The sequence below is a fragment of the Adiantum capillus-veneris genome, chromosome 6, assembly GCF_014529385.1.
Source record: "Adiantum capillus-veneris isolate H3 chromosome 6, ASM1452938v2, whole genome shotgun sequence".
Taxonomy (NCBI): Eukaryota; Viridiplantae; Streptophyta; class Polypodiopsida; order Polypodiales; family Pteridaceae; genus Adiantum; species Adiantum capillus-veneris.
In genome coordinates, this window is record NC_140936.1 from 61,249,272 (window position 1) to 61,264,881 (window position 15,610).

Consider the following 15,610-nt stretch of genomic DNA (forward strand, 5'->3'; position numbering starts at 1 on the left):
CCTTCCTTGAAAAATTTAAGCTGCATTATAAAGAGTATAGATTTGCAAACCCTTTTCAAATATAATACAAACTTGTTGATGTTGATAAAGGCAGTCTGGCGTAGATCCATTAGCAGGAGCAGTCGGCTGTTGTGGCTATGACTCAGAAGGTGCCATTTGCATCACACATTTACGCTGTTGTGGCTACGACTTAGAAGGCGCCATTTGCATCACAAATTTACAAAAAACGCAGCGTGACCTTGGTGTTTGTAGCTATATGAGGATAGGCTCAGCCCTGCAGAGATGGCAAGCGAGGAGGGCGCCCAATGGTGTCAGCAAGCAGAGCGAAAAGCACAACATGCTGCAAACAAAAAGCAGAAACGTGGAGAGAGGGCATAAGAGAAGGAAGGAAAACCTCAATTTTGATCTCAGTAGGAGATGGGCATGGAGATGGCCACTACGATGAGGTTGAGGGCGATGAGGGGGGGTGGGGCGCAGATAGTTCTTGGCACGGATGAGGCCAATGATGTAGGCCTTGACGGACTTGACTCAGCCCACCTGGATTTGCACCATCGTCCTACATTTCCCCTAACCTCCAGCCCTTGCCATCGGCCCTAGTTCACCCTCATCACACCAGGTCGTCCACCTGCATCTCTGCAGATGTCGGATTCAACGGTAGACCATTTAGAAAATGCTTATAAGGTAAACTCTAGAATCTTGAGCTTTCCAAATTCCCAGATCAGACTCACGCGCTTCATCATTTATTGGACAAAGTTCATGAAAGCGTTCCTATCACATTGATCGCCCACTAACCTATAGGTATTCTTCGACTCAATGCTTGCAATGAGCGTCTTTTAACGTCTCTTTGTAATGAGTGTTTTCTGTCTCAGCCTACCAATCATAAAATTAGACATTTTTAAATATCAATCTTCCCTTTATAGATAAGAAAAAAGGGAACCCATCACTATGGCCTTAGGCCTTTGGGTAGGCCAAAAAAGCGCTCCCTCTGGAAAATCTGTAAATTCGGGTCGCTTGGCCTCTGGGGCGCCCTATCTACGGGCCTGGTTAATCCCGCCGTTGATCCCATTTGAATGGCCCGTGCCATATAGCGAGGAGGCCCTGGTCTTCAGCAGCTATGAGCAGAGAGCTCTTCGTGTAGTTACCACCTAATATGCTGTTCCATTCGTTATCGGCCAAGAGGCGTCTTCTGTATGTTTTCTCCGAAGCTCTTTCATGGCACCCTTTTACATCTCGTTCTGGAGCCCATCGCGCACTCCTCACGACCATACGTGAAGGGCTGGATCCGCATTCTGCAAATGGGGAATCGCGCTTTCGGGCTTGTGTCATCATGGAATGGGATGGTCGTGGTTTCCAAGCTTCACATTGTAGGAGCTTAAGTGCATTGGCCTTTCAGCACACTGCAAGTGACCAATTAAAAACCTCTAAGGAAGCGTCAGATCAAACTCAACCACTTTCACATGACCCCTTGTCAGGTGTGGGAGATGCTGGAACGCCCATTAGTACCAATAGCACATTAATGTTCAAAAGTGAAGAGAAGGCCTTGAGAGGTGCATTTAAAGAAACTACGCAGGTTAAAGTGGTACAAGAGAGTGTACAATCACTTGAAGATCTGGTAAAGGAGCTAGAGACATCTGTGCCAGAAGGAGATCCCAAAATCGGAGCTTTATGTCTTAGACTTGCCCAGTTATGTATCTTGAAAGATGAAGACCCCGAAAAGATACTGCTCTACGGACAAAGGGCAATGAAGATATTGGGTACTCCAGAGATATCTCTTGAATGTGCCACATGCTTGGAAACAATTGGCTTTGCTCATTGTAAGAAAGGGGAGTTTGAGAAGTCGGTTAGCTACCTAGAGCGTGCAGCCTTTATCCTGGACAAGTTGAAGGCCACTTTACAGGAAGAGGAAATGGGGAGCTTGCAATTTGCTGTTCAAGCTCTTCTTGGTCAAGCGAATATGTCCCTTGGAAGAGAAGAAGAGGCACTGGTTAACTTTCAGGATGCTCTTTCTGTCAATGAGAAGGTGCTGGATGCGAGCGATCCAAATCTTGGCAAATCGTATCATCAAATTGCACAGGCGTTCATGCGAGTGCAAGATCTTCACAAAGCACTTGCCTTATGTCTGAAAGCTGTACCTATATACACTAAAAGTTATGGTCCAACCTCCCTGCAAGTAGCGGAGTTACGAAAACTTTTATCTGTCATTTACTATGGCCTTGACGAATTTGAAAACGTTCTTTCTGAGCATGAGATAGTAAGACCTATTTTTGAGGGTCATGGGAAGTCTGTAGAGGTGGCTTCTCTTGACTTAGCAGCAGGTGAGGCACTCTTGTGTCTTGATAGGTACACAAAAGCTATTTCCAAATTGAAGGATGTCATTAAACAGACTGCACCAGTGAGTCATTGTCATGGGCAGGCATTGGTTCTACTAGCCAAGGCTTATGCGTACTCTAAAAAGGTGAAAGGTGCCAAGACTCATTCCAAAAAGGCTCTGGAGGTGTTAAGAAACAAAGAATCCTCTCTAGAAGTAGGAGCAAGCTCTGTAGAACTAGCTTTAGTTTTTCGACAACTGGATGAAACAGAGCAAGCCCTTTCAACTTTCAAAACTAGTCTTGAAATATATAAGAAATATCCCAGCGAACAAGCAGCAATAGCTTTTATCGAGGGTCAAATTGGCCTCATTTACCTTAGCACAGGGAGGACTCTTGAAGCTCTACCGTATTTAGAGACATGCCTAGCAAGTAATGCGGTTGGACTGAAGGAGAAAGAACTTTTGGATGTCTACAACCAGCTTGGAGGTGCATATATTCAGCTAGGGAAGCTTGATCAGGCATTGGCCAAGTTTGAGGCGGGAAGGATAATTGCTGAACAGAGCAATTTTGACAAGGATCCTGCATTAATCTCGCTCTATCACAGTCTTGCATCATTGTACAGAACTTTGGGCAGGTAAGCTTTCTTTTGATGCTGATAAAAGTTTAATAAACAACATAGATATGCAAAGGTCTGTTCTTCCATAAGATGCTTAGTTATTGCTACATGGCCTTGTCTTTTAAGATACTATATGTTTAGCATATTGAATATCTTGGAAGGGAGCATGATCCAGCAGATGTCCCTTGTTCTAGAGACTTGCTCCCTTGCTTTCGGAAATGTCATGGACTCATAGGACCCTTCAACAGGATTCCTTGGAAGAGTTTGCAAACCACTTGAAGTATTCCCTCTTTTGTGTGTGAGTCGCAATCTTTTCACAAGGGCTCCTGGTGATCTGCTTTGGTCCCTTCTCCCACTCGAGAATTTGACCATAATTCTGGAAACAGGAAAGGAAGGTAGGGAAATGGAAAGGTTATTTCATATATATATATATATATATATATATATATATATATAGAGAGAGAGAGAGAGAGAGAGAGAGAGAGAGAGAGAGAGAGAGAGATGAAATGAAATGATATATTAACGTCTTCAAAAGGCCAAAAACTTTATGAGACCAAACCGATACAAATTGGTACCATGTCTGGGTACAAAAAAGAGATGCTAAAAAATGAAACTAGGAGTGCTACTAGCTGGTAGTGTGGGATATGTGTGATCACTGATCAGTGGGTGCCTAGTACAAGAGGGTGATATAATGGGTCACGAGTTTATTTTCATCTGTACTCTCGATGTCGAGATAGTATGGCTCGAATCCTCAGCTGCAGTCTTCGTCAATGCTGTGAAGCTCCTCTCCTTAGTCGCAGGCGTCTCAATCTCCCTAGCTCCAATGCTTGATCAGTGAGGGTACCGCGAGTGTGAGCATGAGCTGAGCTTTGCAACAGCGGCTGCTCCTCTGTCACTCCAGTGTTTGGTGTGAAGAAATTGGTAATATGTCTCTGGGATTGTCTTTCTTTAGATCTCCTTAGTAAGTTTTCTCTGTGTCTGTGTATTTCAAGCAGATACAATCCAAGGCATCTCTAGTCCTGATAGCTCATGACTCTAGAGAGGGATCCGAAGCTGTCTCTGAATTGATAGTGGAAGCGACCCCGTATCTCGTAGTACACTGTGCACTGACATATATAATGCATCTCCGTCTCTGGCTCTGTATGGCATAGGTGGCATATCCTGCTGGTTGCTAGTATCCCTTTGAATCTACCAGTCTCAATCTCAAGCTGGTGGGAAGATGTCCTTATTTGACCAATGGCACACCGTAACCCATGAGAAAGATGTGTATCCAAATTCCATATAGCTGGGTCGAATCACAAACCCATCCCCTGTGGGTTGAAGAAGATGTTCTTTATAGAAATTCATCTTCGTACCCAGCTCCTCTATTAGTTCTATCCCTGCTCTCCTAGTGTCCAACTGGGTTAGGTCTTGGCGAATGAGTTAGTAATCTCCACCCATGTAAGAGGCAGCGATGGTGCATCAAGGGAATACTGGAAGGGGGTTAAGCTGTCCATGCTGAAGCCATGTATCTGGAACCATGATGAAATCTGGGCATACTAGCATGATGTGTCCCCCTTGTGAAGCTAACGGTCTGGAGGACTCAAGGGCCAATCGGGCATATCTATCTCTGGTAGTATCCCATTGTCACAGGATTTGGGCACCCCAAGTCGGGAATCCGATACGACACACGAGAGAATCACTTAAAATACTTCACAACTTTAAAATCACTATTCAATTTGGTCGACACGATCCGACATAGTTTTGTGCCTATTAATGCTTGAGCAAAGTACAACTCCCGAAGGGGTCCTTTGCTCTCAGACTCTGCGTCCAGATGCTCTGAAGAGTGAGGCCCTTGGGCCCTTTTTATTCTTACAAGGGATGCCACAAGGAGTGAAACTCAAAAGCAAGCTGTCCCAAAAGCAACTTGTCTTCAAAAACTTCCAAAAAGCATTAGCGCCAATTGGGGAAATCCTTACAGTCTGCTACGTCATCAGCTAGTGCAATTAGCAGAATTCCGTACAGTTTGCCACGTCAGCATGTCAACGCGTTTTGTGGAGGTCTGTACTACTGCCACGTGGCCTGCTGTCACAAAAATACGGAAGCGTAAACTGACTTTTAATTGTACTTCAAATACTCCAGAGAATTGGAGAGAGAGAGGAAAAACTTGACACTTCATTGGGGACCAGAAGATGGGCTGGTCCCTCCCCATAAAGAGAATATCTTTATTACTAAGGGAGAATCTTTACAAGCACAAGAACGGGGCAATAGCCCGTCCTCTATTCTTTCTTTCTGCTTCTGACTGAGAGAGTGCGAACGCTACTCTCTGAATACTGAGAGGATCTTCCCTCTGCTATGAGATTTTGGGAAGCTCTCAAAAACGAGTCTATCTTCCACAAAACTCAACAGAAGCTCTTGAAAATGAGAGTCTACCTTCCGCTAACTGAGTCCCTTTATGCATAATTATTCCTGCAACAAAAACAAGGGAGAAACACGCAAAATGCACGCACACATGCTTGCTGTAATTTTTTGCACATAACCTGAAAATGTTACCTGAGCACCTTCCAGAGCTGAAAAAGAGATCTTTTCCGCGATGGAATTGCTCGAAACTTGGTGTACGCGTAGTGTAGGTAGAGAAGAACTAGATTCTATATGTATTTTGCTGAAATTCAACCTAAAGGAGGTGATTAAGGGCTGAAAACAGAGAATTTACAGCCACCACACTCTATGAAGAGAGTGCCTGCTGCAACTTCTCGCGATGAAACCTCACCAAAAGCTGGCTATGGCTATGAGAGCCCTTGTTCTAGACAATGGGAGCACGAGGCCACCACATATGTCACAAGGGGCTGCTCTCAAGCTTCCATGGAGGGCTCCAATGCGTAGGACATACTCACAATAGGGGGGGTAGGAGCAGTGCCAACACTGAAAATGGGGGAGTAGGGCCTCCTAAATAGCCATCAGGGAGAGGGGGCGCTAGGAAGAGAGAGAGGGTGAGAGTGAGAGTGAGAGAGTTAGTTTGCATTGGTAAGTGTGCCACTTGGCACACTTACTTAATAACTTAAAAAACCCTTCAACTTTCACTTTTAAAAATCCCTAGGCTATTAATGAAATGTGCAAATTAACTCACAACTGCACACACATATGCTACTAATGAAATTGTTAGCTGCTCCCCAACGCAATGCCGTACCGACACTGCTCTCGCATTACCTGTTCGCACTTGTCCGGTCATTTGGTCCGGCATAGACAATTTAAAAATACCTTAACTGACTTATCCTAAGGCCGTAAAATGATTCAGGCCTTAGGGTTGTTATTCTAAGGACCCCATCTCATTCCTGTGCTTGCACTAGCGCACGTAATTTTCTGAGCCTGAAATCTGAGGCTACTATCTACCCCTTCATTGAAGACCCGATTTCCCAATCGCTAGGGCTTCAGGGTATTTTCTGCTAGGGTCTCCCTGAGGTGCACTGGCCCAAACTTGGGCACACCTGAGGCCCCAGAACTGCTAAATCTATTCTGATGTGCACACAACTAATTAGATAATTCTTTTCTCGTAAATAAATTAATTATTTACAAAGTCTGACTTAGTTACACCTGTTGTCCATACAGGTTGTCAGAGCACTTTACGGAGGTGCCCCATCACCAGGTCTTCCAGGGGTGGTCATATGTTGTTGTCCGGGTAGGATTGCCACGTCATCAGGTTGTGAGACCCATAAGCTATGCATAAAGGAGACTGATCCGGTAAGTGCCTCTATCTCCATGGGGGGAGGTTGCTAACTTGCTCTAATGATCTGATGTGGTACGGAGACCTTGGCTCTAGTCAGCCGAGAGATCATATACTAAGGTGTCAAAGAGCCAAAGTTTTGTTCGGGGTTCCTGGAATTGAACCTGTGAACACATCCTGTCGAATCCTGTAACAGACTTGGACACTCCAAGTCAAGGATCTACCACGACAACACCAAATAACCACTTCAAAACAGTTCACAGTTCACAATTTATTCGACACTTGCCCGGCAGAGTTCCGTGCCTAGAGATATTGGCCCCAAAGACTGGCGCCCCTTTCGGTATTTCTTTTTGTATTAATCTGAGTTCAAAGTACAAGAGTGCGGGCAGGCGCTCACACTCAGACTCTGCGTCCATATGCTCTCAATTGTGAGTGGTCTACCCACTTATTTAAAGAGTACAAGGGTAGCCAAAAGCAGAGCCCCAAAAGCTGAAAATCAAAAGTTTAAGTAAAAGCTTTGAAAAATAAAGCAAAAGTTCTTTCTCTCTCTTTCTTTTAATAAAGCAAAAGAGGCTTTTCTTCTCTCTCTCTCTTGCTTAAATGAAATAAAGCAAAAAGGCTTTCTCTCTTTTCTCATTGCGTGGAAAAGCAATGCCAAAAGCTGAAATCAAAAACAGCCCACGCAAAAGAAAAAGCAATGCCAAAAATCTTCCCAGCTTTCCGTAAATCGCGCAGGTGTCTGTACAGCAGGCCAAGTGTCAGCCCGCCATGTCAGCAAATCAGGGCTAGGGTTACGGTTAGGGTTAGGGCAGAATTAGGGTTTTTGATTTTAGGGTTAGAGTTCAACAGAATTAGGGTTTTTGATTTTAGGGTTAGGGTTGCAACAAAATTAGGGTTTCGGACAAAATTAGGATTTTTGATTTTAGGGTTAGGGTTTCAGGAGAATTAGGGTTTCGGGCAGCCACGTCATCACTTTGTGACATACCCCCCTCTAGAAAGCATTGTACTCGCCCTCGATTATGCCAATCTACAGTCATATCACAAGACATCACAGGACATCACATGACAAATCAACATTCATTTGGATCTTAGACCATGATTTATCGGCAATGTAGTTAGCAATCGCATCTAGATCCTGTCGGGACCTCATAGATGCCCGATCGACTAACCCCTATTGCAACCATGTCTATTCGAGATCAATGAGACGAAAATGCTGTAGTCATTTCGTCTATCAGTTCCTGCACTTAAAAACAAGTCAAGAATAAATTAGTTTCATATTCCGGAATTTCATTTCATAAAGTCATCCAGTAGAATACTGTCAGCTCTCAGTATCCCTGAAGCTCAAAGAGACATCAGTGACTCTAGTATTCAAAAATCGAGGCATCTGTTGACAAAGGAGCGGAGTAACTCCCCTCTTGTGCAAACCCACTGCACTAGATCTCCGGCCAAGCTGAATTCTTGGTTCCATTTGGAATAGAGTATGCTAAACCAAAAGCTTCAAGGTAAGATTCACATTCCGAGGAATATCTGCTAGGTCTTCCTCCATTCGCTTCGCATCCATTGCGAAGTAGGTCTTGAATTTAACCAAGAACCGTCAGTTCGCTTTACCTTCTTTCTTTCTTTTTGTGCCAATTTCTATTCTGGAACGAGTATTTGCTCGTTTTTGTCCAATTCGGGTTGCACATTTGGCTTCCCATCATCAGGCACATCGTCTTCGAAAGGCTTCAAGAGACTCACATGAAAAACATTGTGAATCCTCCAAAGTATTCTGGCAGCTTCAGTCCAAAGAAGACATCATTTATCTTTTTGGAAAAATCTGGAACGGTCCACACCATCTCATGCTAAGCTTTCAAAGAAGTCGCTCCTTTCCCTTTTTTCTTTCTCGGGCGTGCCTTCACATAATGTAAGAGCACCCAATCCTTCTCCTTCAATTTCAAATTGCGATGATGGCGATCTACTGCCTTTTTGTCTTTCCTGGAATTTCTGCGAAGCCTTCCGAACCAAGTCTCTCGTGAACAGGTCGGCTTCAAAGAAAAATCTTATCTTTCGCGCTAAGGAAGGGTAGAACCTTCGTAGCAAATTCAAGAATCTCAAATGGCACCTTCCTCATCAAAGAGTTAATCGTGTTTCACTGAATTAGCAATCTCTGATTGCCTGTCAGTCTGCGGGTGGAACGATGACGAGAACTGCAACCGCGTGCCTATGTTCTCCCAAATAGCCGTCCGAAACAAACTCGTGAACCTGGGGTACCTGTCGGAGACAATCGTCTCGGGCATGCCATGTAATCTAAAGACCTGGGCAATAAACAGTCGTGCCCACGCTGTGTTCTCAGGAGATGAAATCCATTGTAATACTTTCCTAGGGGCGGGTGGGTATGGGCAAAGGCTGTAACAATCCCTGTGCTTTATGCCTGTTAAACTTGACCTTCTGGCATACCAAACAACTGCGCACAAACTCGTCCACATCCTTCTTGAGTCTCGACTAAAAAAAGTATCTCTCTACCCCTTTCAAGGTGGTAGCAATGCCGTGGTGACCTGTAAAAGGCGGACAGTGGTATTTGGTCATAACCTTTTCCCTCAACGCATGTGTAACGCACAACATGGTTTTCTTCATCAAGTAGCCATCCCGAATGGAATAGTCCGCTACTATCTCCCCTTTCTATATTCGACTGGATACATCTGCAAAGTCTGTTCTGTGGCGTACTGACCGACCAAATCCTCGAAGTTCCTCTGATGTATCGCGGAAATAGCCATAACCAACGGCTTTCGGGACAAAGTATTTGCCACCAATTTCTTCTGTCCCTGCACATGGACAATCTGGAAGTAAACTGTGACAAGATGTTTGCCCACCGTTCCATAGCTGCTTTTTTTTTTTGAGAAAAAGATCCTTCTATTAGTTAATGAGAACTGCCCATAGGCCTACAACCACCTCTGCAAGAGAGGGCTACAACAAACATGATGGGGAGACTCTCCCAATGAAAAAACAGCATATATACAATGAGGCTAAATCAAGAGATGGGAGGAGGGAAGAGCCACATAGGTGGGCGGTAGTGCCATCTGAGCACACCTTGGACAATGGTGTAGAAGGGCCCAGGGCGCCAGAGTCGAAGGAAAGCCTCGCGGCGCTCCCGCAGGGCGGTCGGAGCTGCCCTGTAGTCCCTCAAGCTGTCCTCTGAGAGTATGGATCAGATTTAGCCAAAAGTCACGAACAGTCTCTGTTGGTGGCACAGGGCGAGCCTCAAAGATGCGGAAACAGTGGGCCCGCCAAATGAACCAAAGTGTCAGGCCACTGATGAGCTCCCAACACTCCTCTCTCTCACTGCACCACTTCCGTGGAGTAAGCTCTGTAGTAGTAGGCTGGAGTGTAGGTCGCCCCCCTTGCATCACTATCATCCTGTTGGTGGAAGATAGCTCAAACTGAAGTGCCGGGCCCGTGAGAGTGGACCAAGCCGCTACCCCCCAAGTGTACTGTCGAGCCGTGGAGAGAGTAGGCATTAGCCGAAGAACTCGTAGCCACACCTGTTGGGCCAAGGGACAGTCCCAAAGACAGTGACGCTGACTCTCCACCAAATGGTCACAGGTTGCACATGCGGCCGAGAGACCACTATGCACTAGCCAACTTCCTACTGCTGTCGCTCTGTGTGCGACCGGCCACTGAAACAAGGTGACGCGCCTCGGTTGTCTGGAGTCCCACAACCTCTCCCAAAAGGCTGCCAAGAACTCGATTGTGAGACCCTCCTCCTGCCGATGACGTGCTGCAGCGAGGCGGGCCTCTCTTTGTGCTGCTAGTATATGACGTCCCAACGGAACAGTGTACTGAAAGAAAGGGACTCCTGGGTGGTCTGCAGAAGAGAAGGGGTCCCTCCATAGCCACTCACCAGGATCCCACTCTACTCATGCCAGTTGTCACGTGACACATCCCAACCCTATGTGTCCGTGGACAAGCTACACCACAACAGGGTTCAGTCAGTCCAGATTAACAGTGATATGGCACTTTTGTGAGTCTATTCGTAGACCGTGCATGCCTAGTCACTTAGCATAGATGCATATCCTCCGGTTGCACACAACATGATCATCAATATTCCCTTCAGGATCCATCAGATTCAGTCAGGGGAATTTTCCAGTGCATTTAGCCTATTTTCCCATTTTTGGTTATTTTCACTTATTATTTTTAAGTGACTTTCCAACAAAAGTAGGTAGGGCAATTTTGCTAAGTTAATATATAAGCAAACCCAAGTTAGCACTTTCTGGCAGAAGAGGCAGCAGGAGCTTCCCGCTCAACATGCAACTTCTCAGCAGTACCACCCAGCACCCCCAGCACCCCCAGCGTTTTTGGATCCCCATCCTCGCCGGGCAAGTTTCCAGACTTTGGCGTTTTCTTCCATAGTAGGCCATCGCCACCATCTCCCCATCCTTGGCGTTTCCTCCCACAACATTTAGCATCGCCATAAAGCCTCTTGCCTGGCGTTTGTTTTCCCAACATACAGCCCAGCCATTAGCGTTTTTACTAACGCTAGACAACCAGTTTTTTGTAGCGTTTTCTCAGCATGGATACCTCAGCCCTTGCAGCGTTTTCAGCAGGTACTAACAGCCCTAAAAACGCAGCCTGACAGATACAGTCCCTCAGTGCTTTTACGATCAGCATGAACCCCGACAAATCCACCATTTTCAGCCCTTACGACAGCAGTAAAACAGTCGATTTCAGCCCCGAAACAGTCCACGAAATTCAGCCAATAGAAGATCACAGATTTCAGCCTAAGTTGTCGTCATCATCATTGTCGTCGTCATCGGCATAGTCCAAGTTGCATTAGTCCATTGCATACGCATTGTACACCTTTGTGCAATCAAAGTTAGACCACTCTCGCCGACGAGAGTGGGGCCTTCGGAGGAGGGTTTTACAACCTCTCGGGTGTCGTATCTCTTCTCTCTCCTTCTCTCAGTCTCATTCACTTGCACGCACAATATCCACTCATTTTGTTCGTGATCATAGCACTCTCCATAAGACGGAAGGCTCTCTCCTTCCTTAAGAACTAAAAGGAACCTTGAGCAAATATAGAGCACTAATCTTGAGAAAATACAACATTCATTCCGCTGCACCTAACATTGGTATCAGAGATTTGGAAGTGTTCTGTACTACTGAAGGGAAGAACCACAAGAACCACGAGAATTTTTTTGCTTGTTGCGGTCGCACGAACCCAAGTTCGCTTGGGCGTGTCGATTCCTAATCGTGTTTTGTTGAAGAGTGACAGGAATCCCAAGAAAGAAGGGCTTGTCTAGCCTCCCTTGTGTCTCTTTTCACTCATTGAGAGCGGACCGTGCACTTAGCGGCCGGCCAATCGACGTGAGGTGGGAAAAAGCAACCTTGGTGTGAGCGCAAGGCCGCCAAGGGGTGTGCCCGCAGAAAGGAGTAGAACTCGGGTGAAGAGAAGATCCTTCTCCAACGCGATTTGCAAGCGAGAGAAAACCTCAAGAACCCAAGACCCTCAAGAATCAAGGACCTCAAGAACCTCAAGACCCTCAAGAACCCAAGTTCCTGGCGAGCTTAAAAACCCAAGATCATAGTGCATGGTCGTCACCCGAAGCAGAATGGATACTTCGCATACAGGCGATGAGCATGAGAGAGGCGACGAAGACTCGTCCCCACCCGAAGATGATTTCTTCAACCCTGCCTCTTCGCCATCTACGCCACCAAGTGTACCAAACCCTATGGAGGCAATGGTCAAGCAGATGATGGCCATGATGGATAGACAAGAAGCAAATCGCCTTGCTCAGGACCGCAAGCGCGACGAAAGAAACGCAAAACTTGCCGCAAAACAAGAAGACAATCGACTTGCTTTAGAACGCGAGCGCAACGAACGCAAAGAACGGAACAACTAAGAAAGGCGGAAGAGGCGGCAAGAAACGCGGCCTTGGAGGCCGATCGTACCGCTCATAGATTGGCTTTGGAGACGGAGCGTGAAGCTCAACGAGAGCTACGCACTCAAGAATTGCTTCGACAAGCACTAGCCTCCAAAACCGAACCACCCAAAGATCGTGGGAGTTCATCAAGTGGCGCAAGCCACGATGCGGATTTCAACCATCTAGTCATAGAGAAGTTGACTTTCAGTAAGTATGACGGTAAGATGGATGCTACAATTATTCATTCTTGGTTGCATCAATTTAATGCTTATTTTGCGACAACCAAGAAGACAAGAAATAGCAAAGTTTTGACGGCAGCTATGTACCTTGCCGGTGATGCCATTAATTGGTACCACGCATGGCAAGAGGCATAGCTAGCCGCGCACCTAGAGACAGTCGACGATTTCATGCCCCTCTCTTTTAGTTGGGCTGATTTCCAAGACAAGCTCAAGGTGCGGTTTATGCCACCTCAGTACCTTGCACGATTGAAGGACGATTGGCGCTCTCTCAAGCAAAATGGTATGCCGGTTATGTCTTTTTCTAATCGTGTTTTGCAGCTAGGCACTCAATTACGAAAATCGGATGATGAGCGCAAAGAGGCTTTTCACTTTGGATTGGACGAGTATATCAAGTACGATGTTGAGGTCTTCGATCCAATCGATCTCTACAAGGCGGTAGTGATTGCTCTCGCATAGGAGATGAAGCACAACAAGGGAAAGCCTAAGGAGAATAAGACTTCCACAAATATCTCGTAGACTTCTCAGAACTCTCAGAATGGTAAGAATGATAACTCTTCTAACCAATCTTCCAACAGTCTCTCATCAAAGAATTCTTCCAATGAATCTAAGGGTAAGGCTAACACAATTGCTAAACCTAAGCTTACTCCAGATGAAAAGGTAGCACAAGGAATTGTAGGAGGATATATCACGTCGGAAGAACAAAGCACTTATTCTAAGGAAGGTCGTTGTTTTCATTGTCACATTAAGGGTCACATAAAAAGAACATGTCCTAAGCTTGAATCGAATGAATCTAAAGAACCCACAGCACCCACTTGTCAGGGAATAAAGGCCTAAGTGCCTTGTACTTATAACTTATAAGTTAAAAAGACTTATAAGTGAGGGGGCCCAAGTGTGAATGGCCCCCTAGTCACTTACTCATATACTCAAATGTGAAGCCCAAAAGAATAAGCGTGGCTTTTCCCAAAAATTCAACGAGCTCTCTCTCTCTCTCTCACGTTTTCTCTGCGTGTGCTCTTTCTGCGCCAATCTCCTCTTCTCCTTCACTCTCATTGCATAGGACAGCAAGTGGGCTCTCTCTCCTGCTCCCCCACACATGGTATCAGAGCTTTAGGGTTTCCAAGAGAGCCATCTTCGCAACACAGATCAGAATTCTGTTTTTGCTCGCTGCGGGAAGGATATTCAACCGTTTTCGATCAACTCTGTCGCGAAGGGATCCTCTCACCGTGTAGAATCGACCTCCGGTGACAATTTCCCCAAAATTAGGGTTTCAAAAACTGGCGAACAGCAGCCTATTTCTGCTGAAATTGACCAATTTCGGGGTCAATTTGATGCAATTTCATTAGGGCAAGTCTCACAGGTCAATCTTACAGGTGTTTCCACCAACGAGGTTCTAAAAATTCAGCAAAACAGGTGTTTACAGGTCTGATTTTTGCCCTAAAACAGGGAATTTCAGCAAGCAAATGATGTATACACCTTGTGGAAACCTTTGGTAAGGGTTTGGTAGTGAATGTACGCCGTTTTGGGGTGATTTCGCGTGAAATTTGCTCGCTGTTTTTCTGTAACAGCAAGCTGCTTTTTGCCCGATTGCGCACATTTGGGCGTGTTTAGGTCGGCAAAACAGGGTTTCAGTGTTTGCAATCACTCAGAATGGCTTCTAGCAGTGAAAGTGGCAATTTGTTGCACATTCGCAAGCTTGAAGGTGCCCATAACTTTGCTATATGGAAGAAGCAATGTTATAATGTGATGTTGCAGAAGAAACAGGCGAAACCTATTAAGTTACAGGGTGTGAAACCGGTTGATATGGAGGTTGAAGAATGGGAAGAAGTGGACGAGTTAGCTCGCTCCATGATCATGCTTTCGGTGTCTGACAATTTACTCTTCAATGTAGAGAATGAGCAGACAGCATGGGGCATGTGGAAGCGTTTAGACGAGCTGTATGCACAGCAGAGTGCTGCCAGTAAAGTGTATTGGCTTAAGAAGCTTATGGATCTCCGCATGAAGAAGGGCACGCACATGTCAGTGCACCTCAATGAATTCAATTCTATTTTCAGCCAACTGACAGAGCTGAAATTCACGATTGATGAGGAGTTCAAAGCGACTTTTCTGCTATGCACATTGCCCGAGAGTTGGGATGTATTCCGGACAGCTCTTAGTAACTCAAGTGCGTCACTTAAGTATGCAGATGTAGAGTGTTCTCTCTTGATGGAAGAGATGAACAGGAAGAACACCACAGGTGGGTCTTCTAATGCATTGCACTTGAGAAGCAGGTCTCAACAGAGGGAGAAATCTGACAGTAAGGACAGGGCACGCAGCAAATCTCGTAGGAAAGATGTTGTGTGTCATCATTGTGGAAAGAAAGGGCATTATAAACGGGAATGCTATGAGTGGAAGAAAGAGAAGAACAAGGGTGCTGAAACTGATGCAAAGGACAAGGGAAATGCCAAGAAGAGCACTGTGTTGATTGAGGAAATCAATGTTGCTAGTAGTTGTGACAGTGACAGCAGCACTGATGTACTCAATGCCTCTTCTGTGGATGCACATACCCTTGCTATGGGTTCTGATGTGGACATGCATACTTGGATTCTTGATTCAGGTGCCTCTTTTCATGTAACACCTCATAGGGATTGGTTTACACAGTACTCAGGTGAGGTGCAGGGCACTGTAACCGGCCCGTAGGGCGGTAGGCGTTGGCTTTCACCCGAAATTCTTTACTTTATACACACACACAGAGCACTTTGCAAAGAGAACCTGCTATGGGAATTAACACTTAATCACACACACAGCTCGGAAGCCAGAATGCTCCGAGCAGACGCCGACAACCTATAGGCCCCAAAATTGGCGCCCCTTTC

At 45.7% G+C, this 15,610-nt stretch overlaps 1 protein-coding gene across 2 annotated transcripts in view; it reads left to right on the forward strand.

Moving 5' to 3' along the window:
- The first annotated feature begins 990 nt into the window (after positions 1–990).
- Positions 991–15,610, forward strand: part of LOC147455592 (protein KINESIN LIGHT CHAIN-RELATED 1-like) — a 60,079-nt gene continuing 45,459 nt past the window's right edge. Inside the window, exon 1 of one of the 2 annotated variants that reach the window (XR_015188385.1) lies at positions 991–2,943. Coding sequence is in view for 1 of the 2 variants with exons in the window: in XM_086514337.1 (XP_086370463.1) it covers positions 1,151–2,943 (1,793 nt within the window). In the remaining variant the exon portion in view is untranslated. The remainder of the gene's footprint in view (positions 2,944–15,610) is intronic. The other variant, XM_086514337.1, reaches the window with a different exon arrangement.